The 26,151-nt window shown below is 52.3% G+C and overlaps 6 protein-coding genes across 6 annotated transcripts; 3 read left to right on the plus strand and 3 right to left on the minus strand.

Annotated features, from left to right (window-relative positions):
• Positions 1 to 623: 623 nt before the first annotated feature.
• On the plus strand, positions 624 to 988 carry K452DRAFT_341262 (uncharacterized protein; the record flags this gene model as incomplete). The annotated part of the gene is made up of 1 exon (XM_033545365.1): positions 624 to 988. A coding segment is annotated over one exon (365 nt), but the record flags the coding sequence as incomplete, so codon positions are not given.
• Positions 989 to 5,878: 4,890 nt separating this feature from the next.
• Positions 5,879 to 7,398, minus strand: K452DRAFT_341266 (uncharacterized protein). Its single transcript, XM_033545366.1, has 2 exons — positions 7,165 to 7,398; positions 5,879 to 7,099 (listed from the first exon to the last, which is right to left on the minus strand). Exons 1-2 carry the CDS (start codon positions 7,174 to 7,176, stop codon positions 5,939 to 5,941), a joined length of 1,173 nt encoding a protein of 390 aa, XP_033393007.1. The 5' UTR covers positions 7,177 to 7,398; the 3' UTR covers positions 5,879 to 5,938.
• Positions 7,399 to 9,235: 1,837 nt separating this feature from the next.
• On the minus strand, positions 9,236 to 9,552 carry K452DRAFT_196345 (uncharacterized protein; the record flags this gene model as incomplete). Its single annotated transcript, XM_033535956.1, has 2 exons — positions 9,236 to 9,316; positions 9,379 to 9,552. Coding segments are annotated over 2 exons (255 nt in total), but the record flags the coding sequence as incomplete, so codon positions are not given.
• A 4,711-nt stretch (positions 9,553 to 14,263) lies between these two features.
• Positions 14,264 to 14,722, plus strand: K452DRAFT_312460 (uncharacterized protein; the record flags this gene model as incomplete). Its single annotated transcript, XM_033543559.1, has 1 exon — positions 14,264 to 14,722. The coding sequence occupies one exon, from the start codon at positions 14,264 to 14,266 to the stop codon at positions 14,720 to 14,722; it is 459 nt and encodes a 152-aa protein (XP_033393009.1).
• A 7,662-nt stretch (positions 14,723 to 22,384) lies between these two features.
• Positions 22,385 to 22,882, minus strand: K452DRAFT_302054 (uncharacterized protein; the record flags this gene model as incomplete). Its single annotated transcript, XM_033542535.1, has 2 exons — positions 22,385 to 22,732; positions 22,790 to 22,882. The coding sequence occupies 2 exons, from the start codon at positions 22,880 to 22,882 to the stop codon at positions 22,385 to 22,387; spliced, it is 441 nt and encodes a 146-aa protein (XP_033393010.1).
• Positions 22,883 to 25,038: 2,156 nt separating this feature from the next.
• On the plus strand, positions 25,039 to 25,965 carry K452DRAFT_312461 (uncharacterized protein; the record flags this gene model as incomplete). The annotated part of the gene is made up of 3 exons (XM_033543560.1): positions 25,039 to 25,239; positions 25,351 to 25,383; positions 25,582 to 25,965. The coding sequence occupies 3 exons, from the start codon at positions 25,039 to 25,041 to the stop codon at positions 25,963 to 25,965; spliced, it is 618 nt and encodes a 205-aa protein (XP_033393011.1).
• Between the last annotated feature and the right edge of the window lie 186 nt (positions 25,966 to 26,151).

Here is a 26,151-nt window from a genome sequence, read left to right on the forward strand (position 1 = left end):
TGACCCTCAAAGTGTACGCAGTAGTCCGCTCTTTCAACCTCAGGTCTGAACAATGTTTTCAGGTTGAGACAATGCGAGAAAGCACGAGAATTGTCTTTGGTAAGGCAAACGTCGTAGACAAAGACTGGAACCTAAACCGCACTTTCGCGGTGAAAGAGCTATAGACTGGAACATTGAATCATGGTAACAAACTTTATTTTATAGGCCTTGAGAGTAGAGACAGCAAACTCGCCAAGCACAAATTATCCTATTTCTCACATCCCAATCATATCACGACAGCGTATATCTTTGATTTCCTTCCTTACCTCCCGGCACAAGGCCAGAAAGACAATGAAAGAGAAACATTCTTTTCCCCAGACAAGGCATCTGGAACCCACCCACCCAGGCTTACGCAAGAGCAGCCCTGACTCACTTCACGGACCGGTCCTATTAGAGAAGTTAGCAGTATTCTTCTTTTGAGGAACAACATTCCCCGTTCCGGCCGGCGGTAGTGCGGGCGAGGCGTGAGTAGGTGTGCAAAGGCGTTTAGCTGTTACAGGCAACGAGCAGCGAGCTCACAGCTGCAGCACGCGTGTTTCCCTCACCGGTGCTACCGGCGCAGCAAAAACCGTCACTCTGCCCCATCTCCCTCTATCCGCCCCGCCATTATCCGCCCAGACATCCATCACTCCGGGCCTAGCAACCAACGCACCAAATCGGCGGGTTGCTGGCGCGGCAAACCTACCTTGTCCAGCTCTCCCTTGCTTTTCTCCCTCTTCGCTTTCTTCGCCGCGGCCTTCTTCGCCTTCTTGTTGGCCTCAAGCTTCTTCTTCGCTCTCTTGGCCTTCCCCTTCTTCTGCTGGTTCTCGACGTACGCAATGCGCATGGCTTTGCGCACCTTGCATGTCGTGCATGTGCAGGTGGGGAGCGGTATGCTGCGGGCCGCGAAGAGGGATGCGGTTGCGAGGGACGCGGTGTGTGTGCAGGTTTGGGTGTTGAGGGTCGCCATTGCGGTTCTCGGGGATGTTGTGGGGTGAAACGATAGACGGGGAGGAAAGCGTTTTGTAGGTTGTGTATTGGGGCGTTGTTGGGAGACAATGCGCGTTTTTTCTGGTTGCCTTGTTTGCCCGGTTGGCGCCGGTTTGTGTTGCTGCGGGAGCAGCTGCTTGTGTCCTAGATGTGAAAGATATGTCAGTAAAGAATCCTGCGTCGTGTCAGTTTGGTTCTCCCGTGGCGGAAACAACGTTGTGTGAAGATAGTCAAGAACAATATACTCGTCTTTTGTGCTCACCTTTAACCGCTCCTATTATTGACTTCATACCCTTGCATCAATCGCTATTGGTTCCTAAGTCAAGTCAGTAAGATGGATGAAGCTTGAAGTGACACGGGAAATACTTGAATCGTCTTCGATTCCAGCCAAAATCTCGTCGCTCTCAGCTCAACTCCGTTGGGTCTCAAAACATTAAGAAAAGCATGGCAATTAATGACGTAAATGTCAGTTACATTTATCGTCGGCTATTCATGATTCTTTAGTTTCTTTTTTTGGTGAGCTCCGAAAGGTAGTAGATCTGTCTACCATACCTTCACAGGGCTCGTTTGTTGCCGCTAGGCATTTTGGTGTGGGGGGTCCAGAGGTCGGTAGTGTGGATGAAGCCCAACCTGTCCAGTGCGCTGTCCAGGTTGCTAGCAGTCACAGCAGAAGCTATTTCTTGGTTTTGGCGAGTTGCTCGAAGCTCAACTCCGCAGAATTGCCAGGCTACCTCTTCGGGTCCCTGCCTTGCATTTCTCCTCCCTCCATGGTCTCATCTTCGGCTTCGGCCTCCTCCCAGTGATGCTGGAGGGCGACCTCCATTGCCACCTTCTCGGACTCGGCCTCCTCCCATTCCTGATGGAAGTCGTCTTCCCAATCTCTTAGATCATCGTCCCAGTTCTCTGTGTTCACGTACTTGCCGCGATGAAGAGAGTTGCTCCCCTTCTTGGAAATCTTTGTGGTTGAAGTCGCTCTGGAAGGGCTCTGCTTCGTATTGCCCATTTCTGCGCTCGAAGTTGCTTGATGGTCTCGAAGTCTGAGGGTTTTGTGATCGGAGTTACTCAGCGGATTCGAACTACTTAGTGTTGTTGTAGCCTAAAGTTGCTAAATGTAGATGCTATCCGACGAAACTGTGTGCTGACGAAACTGTGTGCCGAGATCTTTTGGGTATCTGCTTGCTTTTATGTAGGTTGTGTCCTGCTTCGAGAAAGTCCTGTCGTGTTACAAGTCTCGGCACCGTGTCCTTTGATTGCGAACAATGCCGGTCATTGTTAACGCGCCCCTTATATTTGCGCTCTTTGTGTAAGAATGCCGAGCCATTGTATATCCCAAAGGAAATGTATTCGGGTACGAAAAATATTTGCAGAGCATTGCTTGGAGTTGGCCGCACTTGCCTGTCTCGAAAAGGGTTAGGTACTTCTACACGGCGCGTTTCGTCGAAAGACACTGAAAAACTAGTGAGCTTTATGATAAAGACAATGGGGAGAGAACAATCCCTATCTGGAACATGTCCTGCGTATCGGCCGGGTTAAGTTCGAAGCCAGACGCTCCACATACTTAATCAACAGATCCGATGCGGAACGATCCAATGTTGTTCCAGGCAAATGCTTTGCAGGAATGTAGCCGATAGTAGCTGTTGGAAAGCATTTTGAGCAAATTCGGTATTGGAGGAGGGATGGCCGACGGATACTAGACGAGCGGAACCAGTGTGTAGGGTAGTGCGTCCTGTGTCTCTATGTAAAGTTGTGTCAGCTTTGACTTTCTCAAATGAACATAACTCGGCCACCGGTATCTAGCATGTCCTGGAATAGATGGCATCCTTATACCTCCCGGCAACAAGGAAGGTCGATAAAGGCTTGAGAAATATCTCCGGTACAGCCCTGAGAGCCCACAACTCAACCAGCCACCACACAGCGCCCTCTCATAAGCTCATGTACCTGACAAACGGCTGCAAGGCGTCGGAAGACCCAGTTCGACCTCAACTAGCGTCATCTCTAAACGGCTTCGCAACAAGGAGGAGGGGAAGCGGTATGAGGCGGGCTGTGGCTTGAGCGTGAGAGTAGATGCGTGCGGGAGAGGGCGAAGTGGAAAGGGGTGGAGAGGGTAGAGTGATCGAGAGCGTATGAAGAAGCCCGTCTGCGAGAGATACGGGCACCTGCGCAATATCAGCCGCGCCGTCGCGCGCTTGCTGGAGTGCTGGCGGAGTTGGAGCAGGAAGACGACGGTCCGTGTCTGGAGGTCAGGTGGGTGTGAGCGTGCGAGCCGAATGACAAAGACGATGGAACAAGATGGAAATTGAAACACTGTGGAGTGGTCGTGCGTGGGGTTTGAGGCGCCAACAAAGACGCGTCGGCGGAGGAGTTTGGACGCCAGCAGGAGCTGAGAAAGCAGGTGGAGGAGGCGGCGGAGGCGGCGAAGCCCCGTCAAGCGAAGGATGCCGAGTTCAAACCGAGCATAGTGTCCAATGAGCAAATCCATTTTCCTAACCCGTAAGCATCTGAAGCGCCGGGTGTATTGAAAGTTGCTGTGGGCGCGTTGTTGGCTGGAGAGGCGGCGCCGCGCTGGAAGGCGGGGGAGAAAGCTGTCGATGCGGTCTGCGATAAGCCGCGATCCTGCGCGCTTTTGTGAGGGGCTGTTTGTCCGAGTGTGATAGCGGCATCCTTCAAAAGCTTGTTGGGCTTCTGTTGCCGCCTGCATGGGCGTTCGTGGTCGTTCTTTGTGGCTGGCGTGGTGTCTGCGATGGCGCCGGCTTGACGTGCGTAGCCACTGGTCCCTCCCTGAGCGTCAAGTTTTTGCCCACTCTCCAACGGTTGTTGGCAGGACCATCCACTGGCCGGAATGAAGACTTTGGATGGAGAACGTTGTTCTTGTTGGGTCAAACCGTCAAAAATGTGAGGTCTTCAGTCAGTGTTCGAGATTGCGCAATGTGTCGGGTCGGTGGCTTCCAAGGCATAAGTGCCATGCTCTTGAGTTCAAGAGAAAGCCATTCGGTCTTCTTTATCCCCTCGTCTAACCTGTTAAAGCCAGTTTACTCTGCAGAATGGTCTCGGAAGGTCGTTGTGACTGCTGGAGGATCATGGACGAGAGAAAATGCCATTGGATCGGGGGTACATGTACTTAATCTCGGACATGCTCTGTACGTAGCTCTGCTGTGCCAGCTCGCTACTGTTGCCATTGTCCGGAAGAATTATAGGTTGGTTGCACTATTGCCGGCTGGAGAGTGGGCATCAAAATATGAACAAGGCCTTTGACAGTGAGCGCTTGGTGTCAAGACGCGGCGTGAAACGAGGAAAGACTTCCCGGCTACGTATCCGCCCTACCCTTTACCCAAGTATAAAAACCCAATTAGCGGGAATAGCTTTTGTCTTCGGACACTGTCTTCGGACACTTGGTCAAACTAAAACGATACAGAGAAGACCAGCATGGCCCCTGCACTAAGGATGACACGCGTTAGGTCAAAGAGATTACACCCGTTTTTTTTGGAAACTGTTCTTTTTGGCTGGTTGGGTGTTCGAATCTCGCCCTGGTCACTACTTGCTTTGCTACTCTATGGCTGCTTGGTCATGACCATAACGCAGTGACGTGCACCTCCACACCACGTCGTTGCTCTTTCAGTTGAGCTTGGCCTCACCGCTGAGTGCCCCATGTAATTAGATCCCGAGGCGGTACCTGCAGCCTTTGTGAACTTTTGGTGAGGGTCGACTTCGCACGACAGCGACTCGACGCGCTCCACGCCCTCTACGCCCTTCCCAACCCACGACTCTAGCACCAGCACGAGCAACAGCACAAGCTTTGTCGATTGGGACCATCTTCCTCACGAGCATTCAATGATGCACAAGGAAGAAGGCACTTGGGCATACCAAGGCCAGCCGCTCATTCATTTACCCCGCCTCTGGCCACAAAATATCACTTCGAAGCTCTCTGGAAGCACACCAGCAGCACAACAGTCACTCGGGATCCGTAAAAGTATTCCACCACAGCCGATATCGAGCACCACGCGCTTAGGGAACATTGATTTGACTTCATGGTTGACTACTTTGATATGCCACTTCACTGAGTGGCTGACGCGATGCCCACCCCGTCCTTTCGGCTGATGCACTTCTTTCGATCCCAATGCGCGGCATTCTTCTAAGCACTTGGCTTACAAAACCGAGGAGGCGTGCCTTGCGACATCCTGTGGCGGAAAATAAAGATAGCTAGCAAAGACGGAGGGTCTCGGGATGAGTACAGTAACTTGTTTGCTGGTGATCGCAAACAAGCCGATCAAGCTAGACAGGACAATCTTTGGAGTTTCAGCAGAGTTTGGACAGACGTGTTTGCTTTGACGATATGAAAGATGGTGCGCGAAACCTCTCTTGGTATGATTGGAAGAGGAATGAAGACTGGCGAACGCATGGGCGGAAAAATGGGCATATGTGAAGCTGGGCGCGAGGAATTGGACGCCGCTTCCCCTCCTAAATTACTACTACCTATGGAGGTATATATGCTGCTATCTAAAAGAACACGTTTCTCTTTAAGATCCTTATTCTCTTGCAGTGGATAAACGTGTGGTGTAAGGGGTAAGGCTGTAGTGTAACAACTAACTGTAATAAGGCTGAAAAAAAGAAAGTTATCGGAGTGATCCTGGCTGACAGCATAAGTTGATAATTCCAGCACTTTCTGAAGCATATAAAGGCACTCACAAAACGTCAAAAGCCCATTATCGCAGTAGTGTTTGATTGGTCTCTACGCAGCTGTATTAGAAACAAAGCAAGCATGTTCCAGAACTAGTCAGAGTCTCAGAGCCGTGCCAAATACATCCGCTTTTTAATCAAGCCATTCTCTCCGCAAATAAGCCAACTCAGGCAAACAAAGACTTATCGAAGAGATTGGCAGACTCAGTGAGCACACCTACCGGCCACAACTCATCCTCATGACACCAGAGGGTCTTCAAGCATCTTCAGCCTGCAGACCTCCACACGAAGGCTTACGACGCAACTCCTTGTCGACTCTCTCAGCCTCGAAGAAGTACTCATCCGGGATGTTGCCGTAGACTGTGTTGTCGTTCTCGTAGTTGGTCTCGTCGACCGCCTCATGGACGGCTTCATCGACCTCGACGGCGGGCTCGTCGACATCACCGGTGTGCTCTTCGACTACCTCATGGGCAGCTTCGGCAACCGCGACGGCAGGCGCGTCGTCTGCCTCAGTGAGGGCCTCGTTGGTGGCTTCGTTGTTAGCTTCGTCGGCCTGAACGTCGACCTCATCTTCAACCTCATGGGTGCCTTCATCGGGCTGAACGTCATCCTCGTCATCAGCCTCATGGGCGCTCCCGTCGCCTTGGTCGTCAGACTCGTCGTCAGCCTCGTAGAAACCCTCGTCAGACTGAACGCCGGCCTCATCGTTGCTGGAAGCGACTTCTTGGGCCTGTGTGGCGGGAGCCTGCGCATGGGGGTGAGTGCCTTGCGGCACGGAAGAAGCGGAAGTGGTGCTGCCGTCCGAGGAAGTAGGCGGGCTGGTCAGGGGAGTGCTGTAGATGGAGCCGTTGACGGTGCTCGTGCTGTTGATGTCGGAGCTGTAGACGGAGTCGTCGATCGCGCTGGAACTATCATCGTTGTCGCTGCTGGCTCCGTCGTTGACGGCACCGGCGGCGTTGTTGTTGCGGCCGTCGAAACCGATGACTTCTAGGTTCGCAAGGCTCACCCTGCCACCTATGGCGCTGCCTCTGTCGTCTTGGTCACTGCCGCCACTATCACTGCCGTTGACGGCGCCCATAGCATCACGGGGGAGGAAAGCAGTCGTGGTCTTCGTGGACGTATACATATGACTAGGAACGCTATTCTCGGTGTGATCTGAGACGGTGATGGTGCAGCTGGACTGTAGCTTGCCACAAAGGTAAAGTACGTTGTTGCGGGGCTCGCCGCTGCTAGCGTCGTTCTCGTTGAGGTCGACGTCGGTCTCACGTCTAATGAATTCAGTGCCAAAGGACTGCAAAAGCTCCTCAGCCATTCTGAGGTTGTGTTCCTTAAGGTTTCCCAATACCCGGATACGGCAGGCAAAGTGGGGAGGAACTTCCTCAGAGTCGAGCGTGGTGTGAGCGCTGACGGACCGGCGCTATGTGATTTAATCAGCTTATCAAGGCTACAATCAGGGAAACGGGGAAGGAGAAGGCGACTTACAGGCTGATCCATGGTGTCGGTGTCTATGGGTCTGCAAAAGAGGTCGATGACTAGTCCGCGGGCGTCGGCAATTGCGTCAGCAGGGCAGGCTGCGTCTCGCTCAAAGGGTCACCGCCGATACGCCGACCAGGATGCTTCTCGGAAGAGTATTGACGGCGGTTGCTTGCGGCTTTGTCGTCTTCTGCGCAGTGGACAGGTGGAACTGGCGACCAGCTGCGGAGCGCTGATGCTTGGTGCAGGAATTTTGCGAAGGGAAAATACCTTGTGTGGCCTTGAGGGGGGAAGGCGGCGCCCTTGTTGCCGTGACAGCACTACTGCAATTGGTTTAGTTGCCAAGGAGAGCGTTGCCTCACAATTTCACGATTGCTTGCGCCTCTTGAAGCGCCTTCGAGCTTGAACTTAAGGGGAATTTTAATGATGCATTCGCTGTTGGTTTCTGGCAAGGAAGTCCCAGAGCCCAAGACCATAATGATCCCCTGTTCGCATACCTAGTCCGCTACGCAATGCTAACATCTCATGCGAAGCTAGTTCTGTCGGCTATGAGTATAAATATTTTAGGCCGACTTCTATTTCAAATGACAATTATCGCACCTCACACCCCCTGCCATTATGCTTCGTCTCTCACATCTACGATATACGCCGTAGCCCTTCTTTCCTGCTTCAAGATTGATGTGCACGCCCTCTTGCCATAGCGCCCTATCACAGTTGTGTAACAGCCCGAGTTCACATTCCCCAGTCATGGCCGTTGGCATACGAACATGTCAATGCGACACCATTGCGCAAGGATCACGAGCTCAATCATCATACAGGACGTATACCAGGCGAAATCAACTGCGTCTGCAAGAACAGATTGTTGTGACTGACTTCAACCCCCATCAACTTTAAGGAGCGTCCTGCCTTCGACATTTCCAATATGTCGCTCTTTACAGAAAACCCTCTCGTTGCCGCGCAGTACTACGACCTTGTTTACCGCCTCGTCCCAGACGGGTACCCTACCGTCGCTACTCTCTGCCGCATACGAGGATGTGGACATCCCCGTTGTAGTGGATGGTCTGTCGTCCGAAGACATCTTCGACAGTTATGTTGTCCGTGAACAGTAAGCGCTCCTGATAATGCTGATCTTCAAGGTATGATGCTAATAATAATCACTAGGATGTTCACCGACTTCATCGCAGCCACATCGAATCCCTTGTCTTGTCTTCGCTATGTTAGCCAGAGGCCTGCCATTCGTCCAAGCAGTATGTAACCCAATTCCATCCTGCGGTCGTATACGGTTTCAAGAAGACGTCTGTTTCTCATCCTCGGTGCGCGGGTGCGGCGCACAGGACGTCGACGCTGCCCGCTGGGTCGCGGCACAGCGGCCGTCGTGCCACCAGCGAGTGTTATGGCCGTCGTGCCTTCTGACAGCGCTCTGGCACCCCAGCCACCAACTGCTGTTTGATAGTATCCTCAAAAGCCTAGAATTGGTACACTTTGGGTTGTTGTTGCTTTCGGAATTGCACAAGGGCCAGCGCGAGGCTTTGGCTGATAGTCTGGGCTAAGAGGAAGGCCTTGTCACCTTGTGTGACGGAGCGGAACATGGAGGGCGGGAGCGCTGTTGGCATGTTGTAATTTGTGTATGAACTGATCATTACATGTCAATGAGGAAGGCTGGGAAGATTTCCTGTGCTGCAAACACGATTTGAGCTTAGAAATGTATGGCTCTGTGATTATGCCTAATTTTTGGAGGTCCCCGCCATGTTACTACCAGAGGGCGAATGAATTGGCGCTAGAGTACCATATTCAAGCCCAATCAAGCTTCACTCGTTATCAAAGAGCCCAGGAGGACCCATTGAAGAAGATTCAATTCAAGCAGCAGCAGAAGAGAGCCTATCTAGCCCGTAGGCCCGCAGCCACCACCGCACCCATCCAACCAACCATTGTGCAGTGAAGGCGCTCAAGAAGAAGCGCCCGTCTCGCCACCCTTGCCGCCCTGCTCAGCCTCGTCGCGCTTCGCCTTCTTGGCCGCCTCAGCCTGGCGCTTGCGCAGGCGCTCCATCTGGACCTTGTAGGGTTCGTGGATATAGCGGTAGTTGATGATACGGGGGCAGCCGTCACGGTCGTGCTCGAGGAGGACGCAGTTGCGGCAGAAGAACGCGTCGTTGGCAGCGCCCTGGGAAGCGTGGAATGTTAGTAAGGTGTTGTTGTGTAGGAAAAGGGGTGAGGGGGGCTTACGTCGTGCTGGCAGATCATGCACTTCTGCTGCTCAGACTCGTAGGCACAGTCGTTACAGACGCGCGCCTTGGACGAGGGGCTCACGAAGCTGTCACAGCTTAAACAGCGTCCGTCGCATTTGTCGCAGAGCTTGCCAGCCTGGATGCCTTGCACCCGACCGCAAAGAACGAAATCATGGCTGGCTTGAGGTCAATGTAGAGTTGAACGGCAGAGGGGCGTGGGGAAGCTTACCGGCGGTGGGTGGCCATGGTTGCGGATGTTGGAGCAGAAGAGTGGTGTTTGATACGGATGAAGGTGACGACGGCGGCTGTGGGCGGCTGGAAGGCTGCAGGAGTGGTTGAGCTGGTCGTCGAAAGCTGAAGGAGGATGGAGGGTCTGGGGAGGAGGGGTTTATATTGGCTAGTGAGAGGGCCGGTACGTCATAGGGCTATGTTAGTGAAAGTTCAATTGTGTTGTCCTGCTTGAAATTAATAGGATGTGAGCGGTGAAAATGCTCATTTGCTTACTGATGTGGCAATGGGATCTATAGCAAAGGTCCGTTTGGAAGTTGTCATCGGTATTTATTCCTATAGTTTCCTACCTTCGACGGCGGCACAATGATGAGGCTCATTAGGGTGTCGTACATGAAGATCGTCGCAAGCAATTCATCAAGCCGTAGAGAGGGAAGCTGCTGAGAAGCTGAAAAGAGGCGGTTCGACCACATCTTCTACTATAAAGACCAAGCCAATATTTATCATCTTAAAGAACACTCAACTATCTGCAGTCGTTTGGCAGCATGCCGTGGTAGCGAAGGAGAAGAAAACGATGGACGAGCTCATGCCTGTGAGGCGGAAAGAACTCAAGGAACATGGAAGGCCTGGCCATATGACAATTTATTACTAGTCACAGCGGAGCCCGCAGAGGAAAACGAGAGAAGAAGTTATATATGGTAAATATTGCTAAGAACATTCAAGTCTTGTTGGCAATAGCACGCGCCGTTTTGCGTGTTCTAAAGGTCACGACTGAACATTGGTGGCGAGCGAGGAAATGGGTTTTGTTGAGCATTGAGAACAACTCTTTGACAATGGTCAAACGTACGAGGTTGTTCAGGAGCATTCTTGGGGCCTCGCGCTTATAGCTCTTGAGCAGGGCCTTGAGAAGAAGCTTTGTGGGTTGGTCATCCTACTCCACGTTCGTCTACCGTCCGACAAACACGCTAGACAGGGCAGCTTCACTGTTTCTTCAGCAGATGTTTGATGGTGCTAGCGCTTGTGGAAGCGTGGATGTGGAATTGTTTGCGTGGTCCTGCATGAGCGTTTGCTCTCTAGGATCTGGATTTTGGTTAGCAAACACTCCGACAAAGACACCACAACGAACTTCAGATTGGGGGGCGCAACGGACCTGCTTGCTTACTGTTTGTCTTGTCCTTTCTGTAGAAGCTCTCACCGTTGAACCGGCTGTTGAATCTTTCCTTGAGACAGGTACGCTTTCCACCAGAGCAGCATCCAGTCTTCCCACCTGCCCTCCGCAGACTCTACTTTTCTTACCCGTTGCAACCCTCTCGTTCCTCCCTTCATTAAGTCCGTTGTTGCATCCTAAAATGATATAAGAAAGTGCCATGGGCCGACATCGCGAGTAGGCGGGGGAGCAGCAGGCAAGTGGATGGAGTCTGGCGCTTGTCGGTTGTTCCTGAGTCCAGCGTCCTGCGTGCATGATGCCTCCGCCCAACACCTGCCCAGATCAAACCCTCGATAATCCCAAAATGTGCGTTATTCGCCTTTATGGCAAAGCTGTATGCCAGGGGAGCTGCTCAAGTCCAAAGCTCGTTGGATTACGTGTGTGAACGAGAGAGCGGTAGAGCGATCTCGCCTTCGCCGACGCTCGCAGCCTGGCGCACTGAGTGTAGTATCGAAGGATCCGAACAAGTGACCAACGGCTTTTTTAGAAAGCTGTCAACAACAGGCATTAGCTCCATTCACGAATGAACTGACGGCTGAGGACCTTACCGTGCGGTGCATGGCGTGTTGTCATCTTGAGATTTTGCGCCTGGTCCCAGCTGTGGCCTGCTGGCGCGCGACAATCGCAAGCTGAAATGGCCGCCGCTGGGAGCTACTTCTCCTGTCCCTCAGAAGTAGTGGATGTGCTCTCTGTGTCTTTCCGTTGTACTCCTCGGCCCAGATGCTTCCCTGCGCAGCTCTGTCGTCCGCGGTCCAGCGACCCAGCGACCAAGTGACATTCTTCTTCCAGATTCGCGAGCTGCCATGAATTGTCTCCTAAACTGCAGAAGCACCAAAGCGTTCCTGCTTCTTATATACCAACACGGTCGCAATCTGCCGATGTTGGAGTGCTGTGTCTAGCAAGGAGGGATTGTCGCGTGTTGCGCGCGCGGTCGGGAGAAATACCATATCGACGCGCTCTTTAGGCTGGGCTGATTCATGCGCTTGTTTTGCTCGGAAGGGCTTAGAAATGTCTCTTTCTTAAGTCAGGCGAGCCGCTTTCGAGTCTGGGCTGGTTCGCACATGTGGCCCTGGAGGCTTGCTCTGCAAAGTATCAGGGCCTGGCGTGATCTGAGAGTTGCTGAAGCGCTGGAAACCGAAGCTCAAGTAATCCCAAGGAAAGTACGGCAAAGACCTTGGTAGGCGTGATGTTGTGTTGTTTAGCTCAAATCGAGGGTCGTGCCGCCTCGTCTCCGCCGCCAACGGCTTTGGAGAGCCGGCAATGAAACGCGCGCGAGTGCGCCGAGGCGCGTCGGATCAACAAATTCATGTTGGCATAGATTGTTTCTGGAGAGCTTGGTAGGTGTCTGCCGAGGGCCCGAGGAGCTGTGTTGTAGGGCCGTGGAAATATTGCTGGGTGGAGAGGGTGCGTTTCGCTTTGACTCTGGCCGCTGTCGCGCGTTCTAGGTCAAAATTTCGGCAGCGCATTCAGTGGAGTGTAGTAATGTAGATGGAGACGTGCCACCGTTGCAGTATGAAAGCTGAGTACGAGGCTTGGGCATAGTGTTTGCGCTTTCAGGAGGTTGGGACACGGAAGAATTGGTGGGGCTCTTTAGTCGGGCGGGCAGGTGAGAGGCAGCACCGCATAACAGCAAGATGCAGCATCAGAAGCTCCACATACCATAGTTTATCCACCACAGTTGCGTGGGCTTCAAGTCCTGTCGAAGAGGCACAAATTTCTATTTTCTTCCTCAAAGTCCTGCGCAAGGCAAGAGCATCAATGAAAAAAAGTTGAAGATAGCTTGTACAGGGAGCCCGAAACAGTGCAATACGAGCCCCAGCACGAGAATCAAGAAAAAAGAAGATCCAAAAAAGCCTGCGCAAAGCGCGGGCTTCAAGTTCCAAAAAGTATTAGTCCTCACAGCCCGTCGTATAGACGTAAACTGAGCTTTAAGCGGAGCCCCTGACAAGCAGAGATGCAGTTGCTGTTGGTTAGCTTATACAATTGCGAAGCGCACAATCAAAAAGCATGTGGGGAGTGGAGGGAGACTTAGCTGCTTGGGAGTGAAGGTGAGCCGCCGTGTTGGCGCGTTGAGCTGCTGGAAAGCTCGTCGAGGTGGGCGTCAAGGCAGGAGGAGCGGGAAGAGATGAAGGACAAGAGTGGAGTGAGCAAAGAAGTAGAAGATGTAAGGTTAAAAGACAAGCAGAAGGTGAGGAGGGAGTTGAAGGAAAGAAAAGGTGAGGGTGGGAGGAGGTGGGGCGCTTTTGTGCACCAGGATTGATGACTAACCGCCGAACTATCTCAACGCTTGTCCTCTTTCGGAAGAGAAAGTTCGCTTCAGGGATTGATTCTAGGCTTGAGGACGTTAAGCTCGCTGAAGTGATGGATTCCAGGCCTTAGAGAGGGTGACAGTGAAGCAGATAGTTCGCCCGGGTCTGGCACGTTGTACCTTCAAAGTACTACGGCCAATGTAATGACCTGAAATTGGCTGAAGGCTTTCTCGGTGTGTAGTAAAATGATGTGTGGAAGCACAATACCAATTTATCTCATCCACTGCGGCTATTTCCCCCTATCCATGTAGTTTGGAAACAGAAGACACACGAATTTCTCCCGCAAGCACAGTATATACGTCGTTGTTTTAATGGCAGCGAACAATACCATCCAGCATTTTTCTGGGGTTATAAATCAAAACTGTGGGACTAACTTCCGTCCATAGGACATTTGGTTCAGTTTAACGATACAGAGAGGATTAGCATGGCCCCTGCACTAAGGATGACACGCGAACGTCAAAGAGACCTGGATCATTTTTTTATTCCTTTTTTGGCTGGCTGGTTGGGTGTTCGATTCCCGCCGTGGTGACGTTTTAGTTGGAGCGCCGCCTTTTAGTCTTTTACACTACGGGCAAACATGCTTTCACTTAGCCAATGCACTCCTTCCGTCCACCAGACACCGGCAAGGCACGAGTGGCCAGCTCCCGGTATCGCCCATGCAACACAATCTCTTTTTTATTGAACCCGACGCTGCAAGCTTCTCAGCCGTTCCGCGGTAGAGTCAGTGAGCTCTCCTCAACATCAAGCGCAGGAAGACAGCCAATCAATCACACGAGCTTGTTCATGACTTCCGTCATTCAGTGTCTCCCATGACTTGGTGTGTGCGTCGACGTCAACCATATCTACAAGTCGCAGTGTCGCCGCCGAATGGTGTTGAGGCTCCAGCAAGGCCACCAAGTCCAACGCCATGCTCACCAGGACCGTCGCAAGCAGCGGCATGACGAGCAAGCCATCATATGTTCCAATGTCCTGGGATAGGTCATCCAGCCAAACTTAGTTCGAGCTGACTGCCTGGTAGCTGACAATGACCGTAAAGCGCCACTGGCCCGCCGCGCCTCGAGGGCACAACGAAACCCCACGCCGGACCCAAAGATTCCTGTCAAGGCCCATAGCCCCCTGCTCGCGCTTAACATCGTCCAATGTCGACAGAACATGGCGTCGAGAATCGCTTCTACAAGGCACGGGCTGATAAGACAGTCAGAGACACTGGCTTGCCCACGCTCTTTGACTTTACCTCGACCACGATAACCATCTCCCTCGTCAACTTCAGCGAACAAGCCTCCCAGCACCCTCTATCTCGTCGCTGTGACTATACAAATCCAGACAACTCACATCCCAAACAAGAACACATTACCCGCTCGTCCCCTCAAGCAGCCGGAACGAGGACCAGCTCACCCATTCGCGACTCCGGAAGCTCCACCTACCAGCCACAGCCACCAACCAACTGCAGCGTCTCTCGCTCTCGTCATTCCACCCATTTCATACACAACTCGCCCTGTCAGATTAGCCAAGCAGGCAACGTTGGCGGAAAGGACCCCTGTCTTATGCCAACTTTGAAGGAGATAGGTGAATTGAAGGCCAGAAATATTGTTGGATAGGGTTTGGATGTCAAGCTGTCCCAGCACGGATCGAAATTCGGAATACTAAAAAACATTTCTATTTTTTGCCGCTCGATCGAGCACACTGGCATCTTCAGATCAATGGACAGTACACTTTCTATGTCGGTGAGAGGCGCGTCGTCTTCATCATCCCTATAGGCGACGTGCCCGCGGGGCAGCCGGCGGCGTGTATTTACTTTTTTCCGCAGAGCTGGGCCGAACGATGACACTATAGTTAGATCAGTTCGGAGGCTTATAATGAAGGTTGGTTGGACCTGCGGACAATGGATGGCGCTTATTGTCGGACATGTTAGGGGCCTTTGCTTTAGCTGCTGGACTCGATTCGAGCTAGCCAAGCGGCCTCCCGTGTAGTGCGAACCATAGGATTCCAGCGTAAGACATGTGGCGTAGGTTGGCACTTTACTGCTTGGGGAAAAATCATGCTGACAGAGTACCGGTCTGACAATCTGATAGCTCTAGTACCGCCAACCCGTCCACCCTCTGGCCTCCTCCACCTCCACCCTCCAACACGAACCCACCAACGAATCCAGCAAAAATATACCTACCTACGCCACCCTTATGAGATATTTATCTGCATAGTAATTTGCTCCCCAGCGCGCCGTCCAATGACGTTGTCCGCCGCTGAGTCGTACACTCGTCAAACAAAAAAGAAGATTGTGAAACGCCCAACACGCGTGCGAGGCGCGCGAGCGGACGTCCAAGGGGTGGACCTTAGGAAAAGGGAGGTGCAGGAGCGAGTCATATTATGTGCTGGCGCTGCTAAAGCCGGTTGGATGTGCGTTACTGTGAGAGAGGCCGCAAGCAGGGTTGGGGTTAAGGATCTCGGGCGTAGCTGCGGGCGCGAGAGTGTGGGTGCGGGCTTGGCTTTGGAGTATGATGTATACAGGCGCCGCTGCCGCTGCTCTCTTGCTCACATAAACTTACGTCTCTCCCGCTTGTACAATACTTCGAGCCTAATCGTCTACGCTCTTGCTGTATATTTTAGACCATTTCTTCTGCTGAACAATCTATTCTTGAGTCTCCGCGCTCTTCAGTTCCTTAAACAAATTAGCCTTTCATCGCTGCTGCTAGAATGTGACCACCACATAATATCCGATATTTCATCTCCCTACCCGACCAGTTATCTTCTTCTCATGAGACTATACTCTTGAGCGCCCAAGTCTATTTTTCATCGTCGTTCATCAGCTCGACACGCTCCTCAAGAGCCGGCCCTTCCCATGTGGTCCACTGGTCCCTGCCCCGTTTGTGTTCTCCAGGTTTGTTTGTTATGTCCACAGCTGGTACAATGGGCGCGGAAAGTCGGAAGACCGAGCTGAGTCGAGACCAACTACTCAACTCCGAAGTAAGAGTACTTGCCAATGTGCTCTGCTGCTCTGCCAGTCATCCATTCTTGGGCATTGGTTCGGCCTTACTATGAGGCATGTAGTTTGGAGGTCCTTTGCTTGTCCGCGCTCAAGGCACTGAGGCGATTGCCGACCGAAGCCAGCGGCTGGAGCCGTTTGTGATTTATGCCCACCGCGCTCCTCCCAGGCCGGTATGCTGGGTATCCTGGAGGCTGGATCTCAGCTCCAGACTATCGTGTGACTTATTGCTTTGGAATTCCTGATTGCGCTTGGAAGAACGGTGCAGGAGTATTGTCAGGATTATCGTTCGATGCTATCGGGCTTCCTGCCAAATACCTGCTTGTCACTTTCCTGTTAGTCACAAATTGTACCCTGAGCCGATCGAAGTTCTTACATGAGCATGTATCTGAGCTTAGGCATCAGCCTGTCCGTTTCCAAACCTCGCATCCTGGTTGGTTTAATTGAGAGTGCGTATGCAAGACCCACTTGCGCTTCAGCATAGCGGCACATGCAGGGCGCCGTGTATTGCTCTCTTGTCGCGTTCGGGTGATGCTTTCCTTTCTCTCTTTCATGAAGTTTCCATACTTATTCCCCCCTTCAAGTGATAGAGGTTTGACAAATATTTGGCCTTTATGCTCTTTTTTTCGTGTGGAAGGTTTGAGCTAGTGGCGAGGGCGGGATGCTGCAGGATGTCATTTGTCTCAGGACCGCTTTGTTTCGGGTGCTCCCTTGCCCTCCCGTCGCTGATTCCAGTGTGGCTTCCGAGTTGCGGTCGTGTAAGATTGCGGGTCTGCTCGTCCTCGAAGCTGTTCCAATATCCTTGCTGTCCATGCTCATGCGAGCTTGGTATCATAATCCGCAAGTGGAACTGCTGATCTCTGATAAAATTATACTTGGGTTGAAGTCAGCCATGAATTCTGGACTGTAGAGTGGTTTCGGCGCCTGAGGTGCTGCGTAACTGTGAGCCGATGTCGCCGTGCCGTACCGTCCTGAAGGAAAACAGGGGAAGCACACAACCTGAAATCCTTACCTGATTATGGCGACCCTCCCAATTCTTTGCAGATCAATCGCGAATGTGTAAAAGCAAGCGCTGTTGCGCTACCGTAGTCGACAAGGCCTCAGCCTATGGCGTACAGGTCCTCTCCTTGTTACTCTGAGACACTCCATGGTTCAACTTCCTTCCATCAGCTCTTTTCATCGCTTGCGCCGCTTCCCACGTCCCTTCACACCATGAGCGCTCGTCAGCACCAGCTAAGGAGTCACTGTAGTTTGTTGGCCAAGAGAACGGTTTAGGGTTGTTACAATTGGCCGGCGGTGGCGCTCTGGCCACCATCGTTCCTGTCGATCGCCTAAGTCCTTGCTCTCCATCGCACAAAAGCCCTCGGCTGACCGCTGAAGTCATGCTCATGGCGATCGGATAGAGGATGGAGTACAGGCGTGTTTCCTAGAGAGCGTTGGAAGGACGAAGCGGGAGAAGACGTCGTTATCAATGGTGGGCGGAGGAGGGACGGAAGGGAGATTCGAAGAGGACCTTGATGCTGGTGCTAATGCCGAAAGCTCTGATGCGGACGCTTGCTGTTGCTTGCTGTTGCTTGCTGTTGCTCGCTGTTGTTGCTGCTACTGCTTTCAATGTTAGTTTTGAGCGAGGCGGAAGAGAACAGAATGAAGGCCGTAGCGACAGCAAGTGCGTACTTACTAGAGCTCTATCCGTTTGTCTGCTTGTACCGTCTCTCAATACTGCAGACCATAGATGCTTCTCTGTCTCGGCCATCACGAGTGATCAAGGAGAGTAGACATCCAAATGGCCCTGCCTGCTCTCGCCGTCAATGCCTCCCATGATGACATTTCTGGGTTTCTTGGTTGTTAAAAAGGCTGCCTCTTGTTGTGTTGCCGCGAAGTACAGGGATTCTCCCCGGAAGACCAGTGGCGCCGAGCAAGCTCGATTCGGTCAAACCGTCAGTCGAGCAGCAACCTTCGCGGAAGTAGGCTAGAAGAGACGCGCAGCATGTTGACGCAGATGATCCAACTCTTATGCAGCTGTCAATAGAGAGTTATGTTGTCTTGTGCGCTTCTTTGTCAGTTAGTGTGTCCTTTCCCCGAGCCTCCAGCCTTTCGGACTGGCGTGCTCTCGTACCTTCCATTGACCAAAGGGTCATCTTTGTTTGCTTTCGCATCGCTGATCCGCCAAACTAGAGTGATAGATCTGGAGCCTTTTGTCCCATCGCACATGCTGTGTCCCGTATTTCTTCGAGTCGTCCGGCAGGTCCTCACAGGCTCTACCGCATCTCCTGAAACTATTCGCGACTACGAGCTGTTAGCAATCTCATCAGCACTAGCCTTTTACGCTTAGGAGGTACCTTGAGCTTCTTGGATTGATTTGGATGTAAGCGTAGGCGCGGAACTGTCCGGGGTCTTCCTCCGGACTCACCGCCACGATGTCTGTCGCCGCCCGGCAGACGTGAAGACGCAGTACTTGCTCGGCTGAGATTCTTGCGTTCTGGTTGCGCTTCGAGCGCGTGGCCGCGCTGTGGCGGGTTCGAGAGAGGAGACTTTGGTTTTGGTTGGCGTGGTGCTGAGATGCGCATAGAGTCGGCATTTGGTGAGCAAGCGTGGGACGGAAAACGCATTGTCGTAAGATACTTGCTTGCAGCTTGAGTTTGTTCTGCGCAGGACGTGCCAGTAAGCGTAGAGGAGTTAGGCCGCGGAGGTTTCGTCGGCTTGTCGACTTTGCCCAAGGCAAGCGAGCGAACTGTACCTCCCTCGCACTGGTAAGTTCTATAAGCTCTGTGAAAGATGCTATTCGGCTCTGGAAAGTCAATTTGAGTGGTTTGTAGAAAACTCAACGTCACCTGTTGCAGGAGTGTTGTGAAATGGCGCTCCCACGCGTCGGCTTACCCCCTTGTAACATTGGGCCCTGGCTTATCGCAAAACACCAGAAATGCCATCGTCTCCTGTGTTTCTCTAACTCTCTTAGGTCGTCCAAAGTCCGCAGGTCAAGATACGAACGTTTCACGGGGCGTAGCCAAGCTTGTCCCGGACTAACGGCACTAGGGGACATCAACGCTCGCCTCCAGGTGCTTAGCATAGGCGGCGCTTGTTCGATGCGCTTACGCGTAGCCAGCATGAGTTCCTAGCAACACAGCTACGTTGTCTCAGCAGTGTCGCGGCTGGTAAGTGGAAACCCATCACAATCTTACAGGTCTTGAAGCCGGCATCCGAGCGGCTCCTCGCCACCACTCAAGGTCCCAGTAACACAAACCCCTCATCAGGCGCCGCGTCTGACCACGAGTTGCGCCTCAGCTTACAGCCAGGCATGAAGCGTAGAGAAACACGAAGCAATGTGAAAAACGAGAAGCCAAAAGCTGAGAAGAGTGTCTTCCTCGAAGGCCTCAATATAGCAAGCGCGACAATGAAAACAAAGACCTCAAAAAGAGGTTGCGTCGACCCGAAGCAGTGAAATACGAGTGACACGGTGGCAGTAACTACCGAGCAAAAAGCCGCAGCAGCCACCGCACTAGTTCCAAAAACTAGTTAATCACGAGGCACCTCCGTAGAGGGCTTCCAGCGATTAAACTGAAAAGAACAGATAGTCTGCATTTAGATCTAAGCCAAATGGCAAAGAGAACTGAAGAAAAAAATGAGGCAGGGGTGGAGGGCACTTATATAGGGTCAGGAGTGGCCTGTGCTCGCCGTAAGCGAGGGTCTGATGTCACGGGGAAAGCTAGAAAGCAGCCGCTAGAAGGCGCCAGAAGGCTTTAGAGCGCTGTTGAACCTTCTGCTAACTTCTGTCGGTGTGGAGGGGTGCCGGCATAGCGCCAATGCTGGGGTAATGGCCGGGGAAATTAGTCAGGGCAGCTGCCATGGCCCATAGGGGTTGGCATGTGTGACTATTGCGAACGGGGGCTCGTGAATGCTCAATCAGTTCAGTTCGCTGTTGAAGTGAATGTGCTACTACAGAGTCGGCGTAGTACGTAGAAGGTGGCTAAAGCCCACAATGGCATGCACTGGTACGCAGGGCCGGGCAATGTTTGTATGCGGTCCACTTCAATGATACACACATTTCACAGCTGTTGTGGAAGAGAGCCAAGAGCTAGATCATTTAAAGCATCGCAAGTAGAACATCGATCTCTACCAAAGAGCGATTTTCACAACCAATATCAGCCAGGATACGCTGAAGTGTTAGCGATCATCTATAGCCATGCTTAGCATCTCAGTCCAACAACGTGCGGCAGACGCATCTACGAAGCGCCTCCAAGCCGTGTCAGAGCTCTTTAAGTGTGGAGAATGATCGGATTACTTTCTACCAACCTGAACATGCCAGAAGAGCATCTCCTGGCAGACAGAGTTGGGAGCGACGGAAGTGCCACACTGAAGGCCAGGAGGGTGATATTTCGGATCGACGCGTCCCCAGGCAGAGGGCAACAACAATAAGCCGCTATACCACGCCTTTCCTCAATGCTCTTCGCCTTTCACTTCTCTCACATGCTTACCGCCCACCAATTGATCATGAGCCACACCTGTGAACTGATCTTTCGCATGTTGATAGCGGACTAGGAGACAAGGGCAAATGTATGGTATAACGTTGAGTACATTTATTTATTTATTTATTTATTTAGGTTTAACGTCCTTTTAGAGTCGGGGACTATTAAAGACGAGCTATTAAAGCTAGGTCTAGGAAAGAAAAGTAGCTAGGGAGGGACTTTCACCCTATAGCTAGATCTAGGTAGGTACAAGCAACGGTTCGCCTTCGAGGGCTAAAAACATAAAAGTAGGAAAGAAAAGGAGTGGACGTGCTCGACGTTTTTATACCTCGTTAGAGGCGTCGGTAAGGTACTATGAGCGCGTAGCAACCTTAGTAGACTTAAGAAATTAGACCGTAGCCGCAATGTTCTTTGTTTTGGAGAAAAGATCCTTAAAGTTCGCGTTGTTTTGTCTTAAAGCGTCCTTTAGATGAGCCCGTTAGGGCCTTAATAGAGGGTATTTTAGTAGGAGGTGTTCCGGGGTCTAGATTGCCGTTCCTGAGCATCGATACTTATCCGTAGTAGTATAGTTAAATCGATGAAGGTAGGACTTAAAGTAGCCGTGTCCTAGCTTTAGTTGATAGAAAGCGGAGGCTATTTCGCGCTCGTTAGAGGGCGGTTTGTAGCTGCGCTTTGCTACTAGTGGAAATATCTTAGCGTAGGAACTCGGTAGGGTAGATCTAAGCTGCTTCTCCTACGCCGTATAGATTTTAGCCTTTACTAGCATGCTATAGTACGTATAGCTAGTGTTTTTCTCTCAAGGTGTAAGTAGGGTAGCTTTTTTAGCGAGTTTATCCGCTCTTTCGTTTCCAGGGACGTTGACGTGGCCTGGGACCCATTCTAGGGAGATATTATTATCTCTGTTTCGTAGTATAGTAGCTAATTGAATAGCCCGTTGTTGCCAGGATTGGCCGGGCGTATTAGCTGGTACCCGTAGCCTTAGGAGTGCGGCCCGATTATCCGCGAAGACTCATATATCCCGAGATGTATATCCGTTGTTAACAGCTAGTTCTAAGGCAGTAATGATGCCTTCAAGTTCACTCCAGCTTCTCCCATTCACCACTTCCTTCCCTTTTCGACCTTTGCGTCACGCCTTCCGCCTTAACGTTGAGTACAAAGATGTGTCCAATTGAAGGGACCAGGAAAGAGAACCGGCTGCCCAGCCTCGAGCATCCAGGTGGGTGTGGGGGCGTACACCTATCGCGCCAGCCCCCCAACAGTGTAAACAGCTCTCCCGAGTTGCCGTGCGAGCGACTCCAGAGCTGGTGTTCCTGCTCCGCCTCTTTCGACTGATCTATAGCTTTCATTTACCAAAACTCCTCGCTTACTGCTCTGCTAGCGCCGTCCAACATCTATATAAACGACCCTCCCTCCGCCCTCCCTCTCTCTCTTTTTCCTCCACGGCTCACCAGCAATGGTGGGCGTTCTCTTTGAACGCCTCGACATGTAATGCCTCATGGACTTTTCAGTGTCCCCTCGCGGTATCTTGTCGACGGCTAGATTGAACTGCATAGATAATTGGGACTCGCGCTCATCCAGACCTAACTTTCGGGTTGGTGATCTATCGCGTACTCCTTCTTCCACTATGCTACATACCCATGACTTCCGTGATCTTTGGTAGCTTTAATGTCATTTAATCTTACTGCTTTGCCTTTGCTTGCTTTCAAAGTGACGCTGTTGTGTTCTTCTTGGATGTGATTCAGGTTGTACTTGGAGAGCTTCGTTTCTATGTCCACCATTTGGAGTCCCTTTCTCGCTCTTGATGCCCAGAGCCTGCTTCAGCATGTGTCTGCAATTGCCGATAGCGGGAAGCCCACCCAGAATCCCATGCACGACGGCAACCAGTGATGGAGGCGTCCGGAGAGAGCGCCAATGGGCAGGAACTGCATGTCGTTGGGGTCTTCATCTTCGGCTGAGCCAATGCCGGTACCATCGAACGGCATCCTCGACCTCCTCTTCGGGATGCCGAAGTCCTCAACCTGTTCCATGCGCACACTGGCCCCATTGGACTTCTTTTTTTTTTCCAGTGCCCGGGCGGTGCCAGGGCCAGTTTGCTTGCCATTCGCGACATTGGAGCCCAGTATGACAATCACATCGTCCAGCGCGGAGCCGTCGTGTACACGATCCTGCCAAAGCAATCAGGACAGAGGTATGAACATTTTTCAAGCTAAAATACAGGCGACAAGATAACCGTAGAACAGTTTGAGTGTATGGTGGTTAAATTTGATCAAAATGCAGGACGGTTTCCAGCCGGTCGCGGGCGTGACCACGGCCATTGCCGTCAGACAGGCGGAGCGGTCGAGAGCCCAGCAAGGCGGCAAGCCCAACACCTACCAACTACCACTCCACCCACGAAAGGGCCCTCCAGCACCATACGACAGCATTCGGCGCATCTCCGATTAAAATCACATTTACTTTTTTATTATTCGCTTACCCGCTTCTGCCGGTAAGGTGAGAGCGGCCTAGAAGGGCGCAGGTCTGGAACAGCGTCGCCGACGAGGCCTCCCCGAAGGACACAAGGCCTTGCAAACTCGGATTCAGCAGGTGACAATAGACCCTCCCTAAAGACAACCAACAAACAACTTAACTCCTGACTACTGTGTAGGTCTCGTCATGTATCCAGCGTGTCGACTGGTCTGCACCTGGAGACCTCTCCGAAGCGCTCTCAAGTCGCCCTCCTCGCTCCGCGTTGATGCTCTCAAACCCTTTAAGATGATCGTGACCTGGCTTCCCTGATATGCTAATTTCACGGAGTAGGGGTAAACCCTGTCGGATTGGTATCTCGGAATGAGACGCGTTGCCACAGATAACACCTGTGCCAGGACGAGCTCCGAAATCGCTTTTCAAGGCCAAACGCGCATCTTCAGGTTGACCATGAGCGGCCTTGCTAGTGGAACTATGGCACGTCAGAACTGAAGCGAAGATACGAACCCCTGGAGCGTCGACAAACGTGGTATGGTTGCGCGGGATCAACTGCTACCCGGAACATTTCGACCTCCTAAACGTCAAGAGTACGACCTGCACTCCGCTCTAGGCCTCAGAAGCGCGCCTCGATGCTCTGAATTGGCTCGCGGACATGGATCATGCAGCCGGCAGGTTGGGAGTTTGCGATGATTTTGCCGCCGCGAAGGGCTGTCTGGCGGGAGAGAGATTGTGGTTAGACACCATAAGCACCTGGCCGATACCAACAAACATACTGGTTTGTATTTACAGTAGTGGGATTTTCGAAGAAAACATGTTTCAAGAATTGCCAGAAGTGGCTAGGGAGCAAAAGGTGAGTCCCTTGTTCTTCCAGAGCGTGGCGCAAAGCAAACGTTGGCCCAAACCTCCTTTGACAAGGACATGAGCATCTCGCTAACAAACTTACAAACAGAGATCAATACAGAATCCCAAGTTGCAACTAGCCGATTCAATCAAACAATCCTTCCACTAGCATACCGCGGGCCTTCCATGCGCCTCTCCCTTCAAGCACTCAGACTTCCCCTTCCGCACTACCTACATCTCACGATGCGCCCTCTCCTCACCGTACACAAACCTGCAGCGAACCTGAATTATGAAGCACAATGCAAGATCTTAGCGAATGTTGCCGGAGGACAAAAACTAAGGGATTGGGCCCGGTGCTACACTACGCAGAAGCACCCCTGCACAGGCGACGGGTCGCAACTCGACGTGACCACACCAAATTCGCGGAAGGTCCTCAGAGCAAACATCCTCTTCTGCTCACAACCGTCATGCGCAGGATACAGATAAGGACTAAGGTCACTACAAAGCGCTGAACATGGGGAACAAGGGCTGGGGGCACAAATCGCGCTTTATACGGGTGGAGACAAAAGTATGCATTGTAGGAACAGCAACTCGCCGTGCGGGTAGTCACAATGATCAAGCAGGCCAGAAGTGATCCAATCGCGTTAGCAATAGCTTTTTTACGTACTCGTCGAAGGCTTTACGCACACAGGCGTGGTAATTGTGATAGGGGCCCGGAGCAATTCTTCAGTGTTTGGGAACAATATTGAATTTGTTTGTGAAACCTTTCGAATGACGGTATGAACACATAAACCGTAGAGAGATGGGACAATTAGACAGCCTACAATGGTTGGGTTGTAAGAGAGTTGGATTGCATTTTGTATTGGCACGACGGCACATAAATTCAAGCCCACTCGCCTGCCCAAGAAAGCCTCAAAGCTGCATACTCGCACTGCCACCGCCTTACCCTACAAGGCCCCAAAAGCACACCTACTCTTCATCCCTTTACGTCCTAGTCTCTTCCGTCCTGCCGCCCAAAAGCGCCGCAACTCACTTCACCAACCCCCTCCACCATCCAAGCACGTGCCCCACACCACCCCTCCGTTTAAAAAAACCCCTACCTCCCACCTCCCTCCTCCCACAACCCGTCCTCCAAGCACGACCCTCAACACCACCAACGAACAACACCATGGCGCCCCCCTCCGCCCTATCCTGCTGCGGGCTTCTCCGCCGCTGCACTCCCGCCTGCTCGCCCCCGCCCTCGCCCACGCCCGGCCTCCACCACCCGCTGCGCTACGACCGCCGCCGTTGGGCCGTGCTGCCTCAGCAGGAGGAGGAGAGCGGCGGACGGCTGACGAAGCTGTTCGTGGAGATGAGGAAGAAGGCGCAGGTTAAGCGCGCGATGAGGGAGTTGGGTCTGTGATTGGGTTCGTGAGGTAAGTTGCTTTGTTGTGTGCTGCTGCTGCTGCTTTTGGATGATGGTGGCTGATTGTTGTTGTAGGGATACGCGGCGGTAGCTGCTTATGCTCGCGAGGTAGCTGGTCGGCTTCTTACGATCTAGCTGATCAGCACTGTTGATATCATCGAGCAACCGGCATGAACAGCTACCGGTGTTCCTCATGAGCATCGAGTACAGCGACGTCAAGCTTGATCTGGAGGTTCCGAATGAGAGGCCTTCGTGCCTAGAGAGCTTCTAAACGCCTACACGGTACAACACGGCACAGCATGATAGAGCACGGCACGACCATCCCACGCGGCAACGCCTACGCCTATTCCAACACCAGACCGAAGCACGAGAAGAGCACAATTCCAGCAATATCCCACTCCATACATCCTGCAGGCAGAGCAAGAACCTCATCCTACCCTTCCACCAGGCATCAAACACGATCAAGACCCCCAGCACACCCCCAGCAATGCGTCCGTACCTGCCAGCAGGCCGAAAACCACAATCCAACCCTTATACTATCACCAGCAGCAGGAGCAGCAGCATCGAGAACCTCAAGCGGAGGAGGCAGAATGGCAGATCAGGCAGGAAAATGGGGCTGCAGGATTGCAGGATTACATACACGGACATGATAGCCCAATTCCCAAAGAACACTCGACCCCAAATGTGTAAAGACTAAGAAACGTTCAATCCTTCGTGACTCGTCCCAAAGACCATTCAGCAGATAAAAGTGAAGATTCGACAAAGTACTCATCCAGTGATTCAATTGCTAGCATCGGCCGCTATTTCTTCGACTGCTTCTGTGGCTTGCTCAATTAATTTCCAGGCATGGAAATTGTGCGAGTGACGGCATGACCG

This window comes from Aplosporella prunicola (assembly GCF_010093885.1).
Source record: "Aplosporella prunicola CBS 121167 unplaced genomic scaffold K452scaffold_31, whole genome shotgun sequence".
Classification (NCBI taxonomy): Eukaryota; Fungi; Ascomycota; class Dothideomycetes; order Botryosphaeriales; family Aplosporellaceae; genus Aplosporella; species Aplosporella prunicola.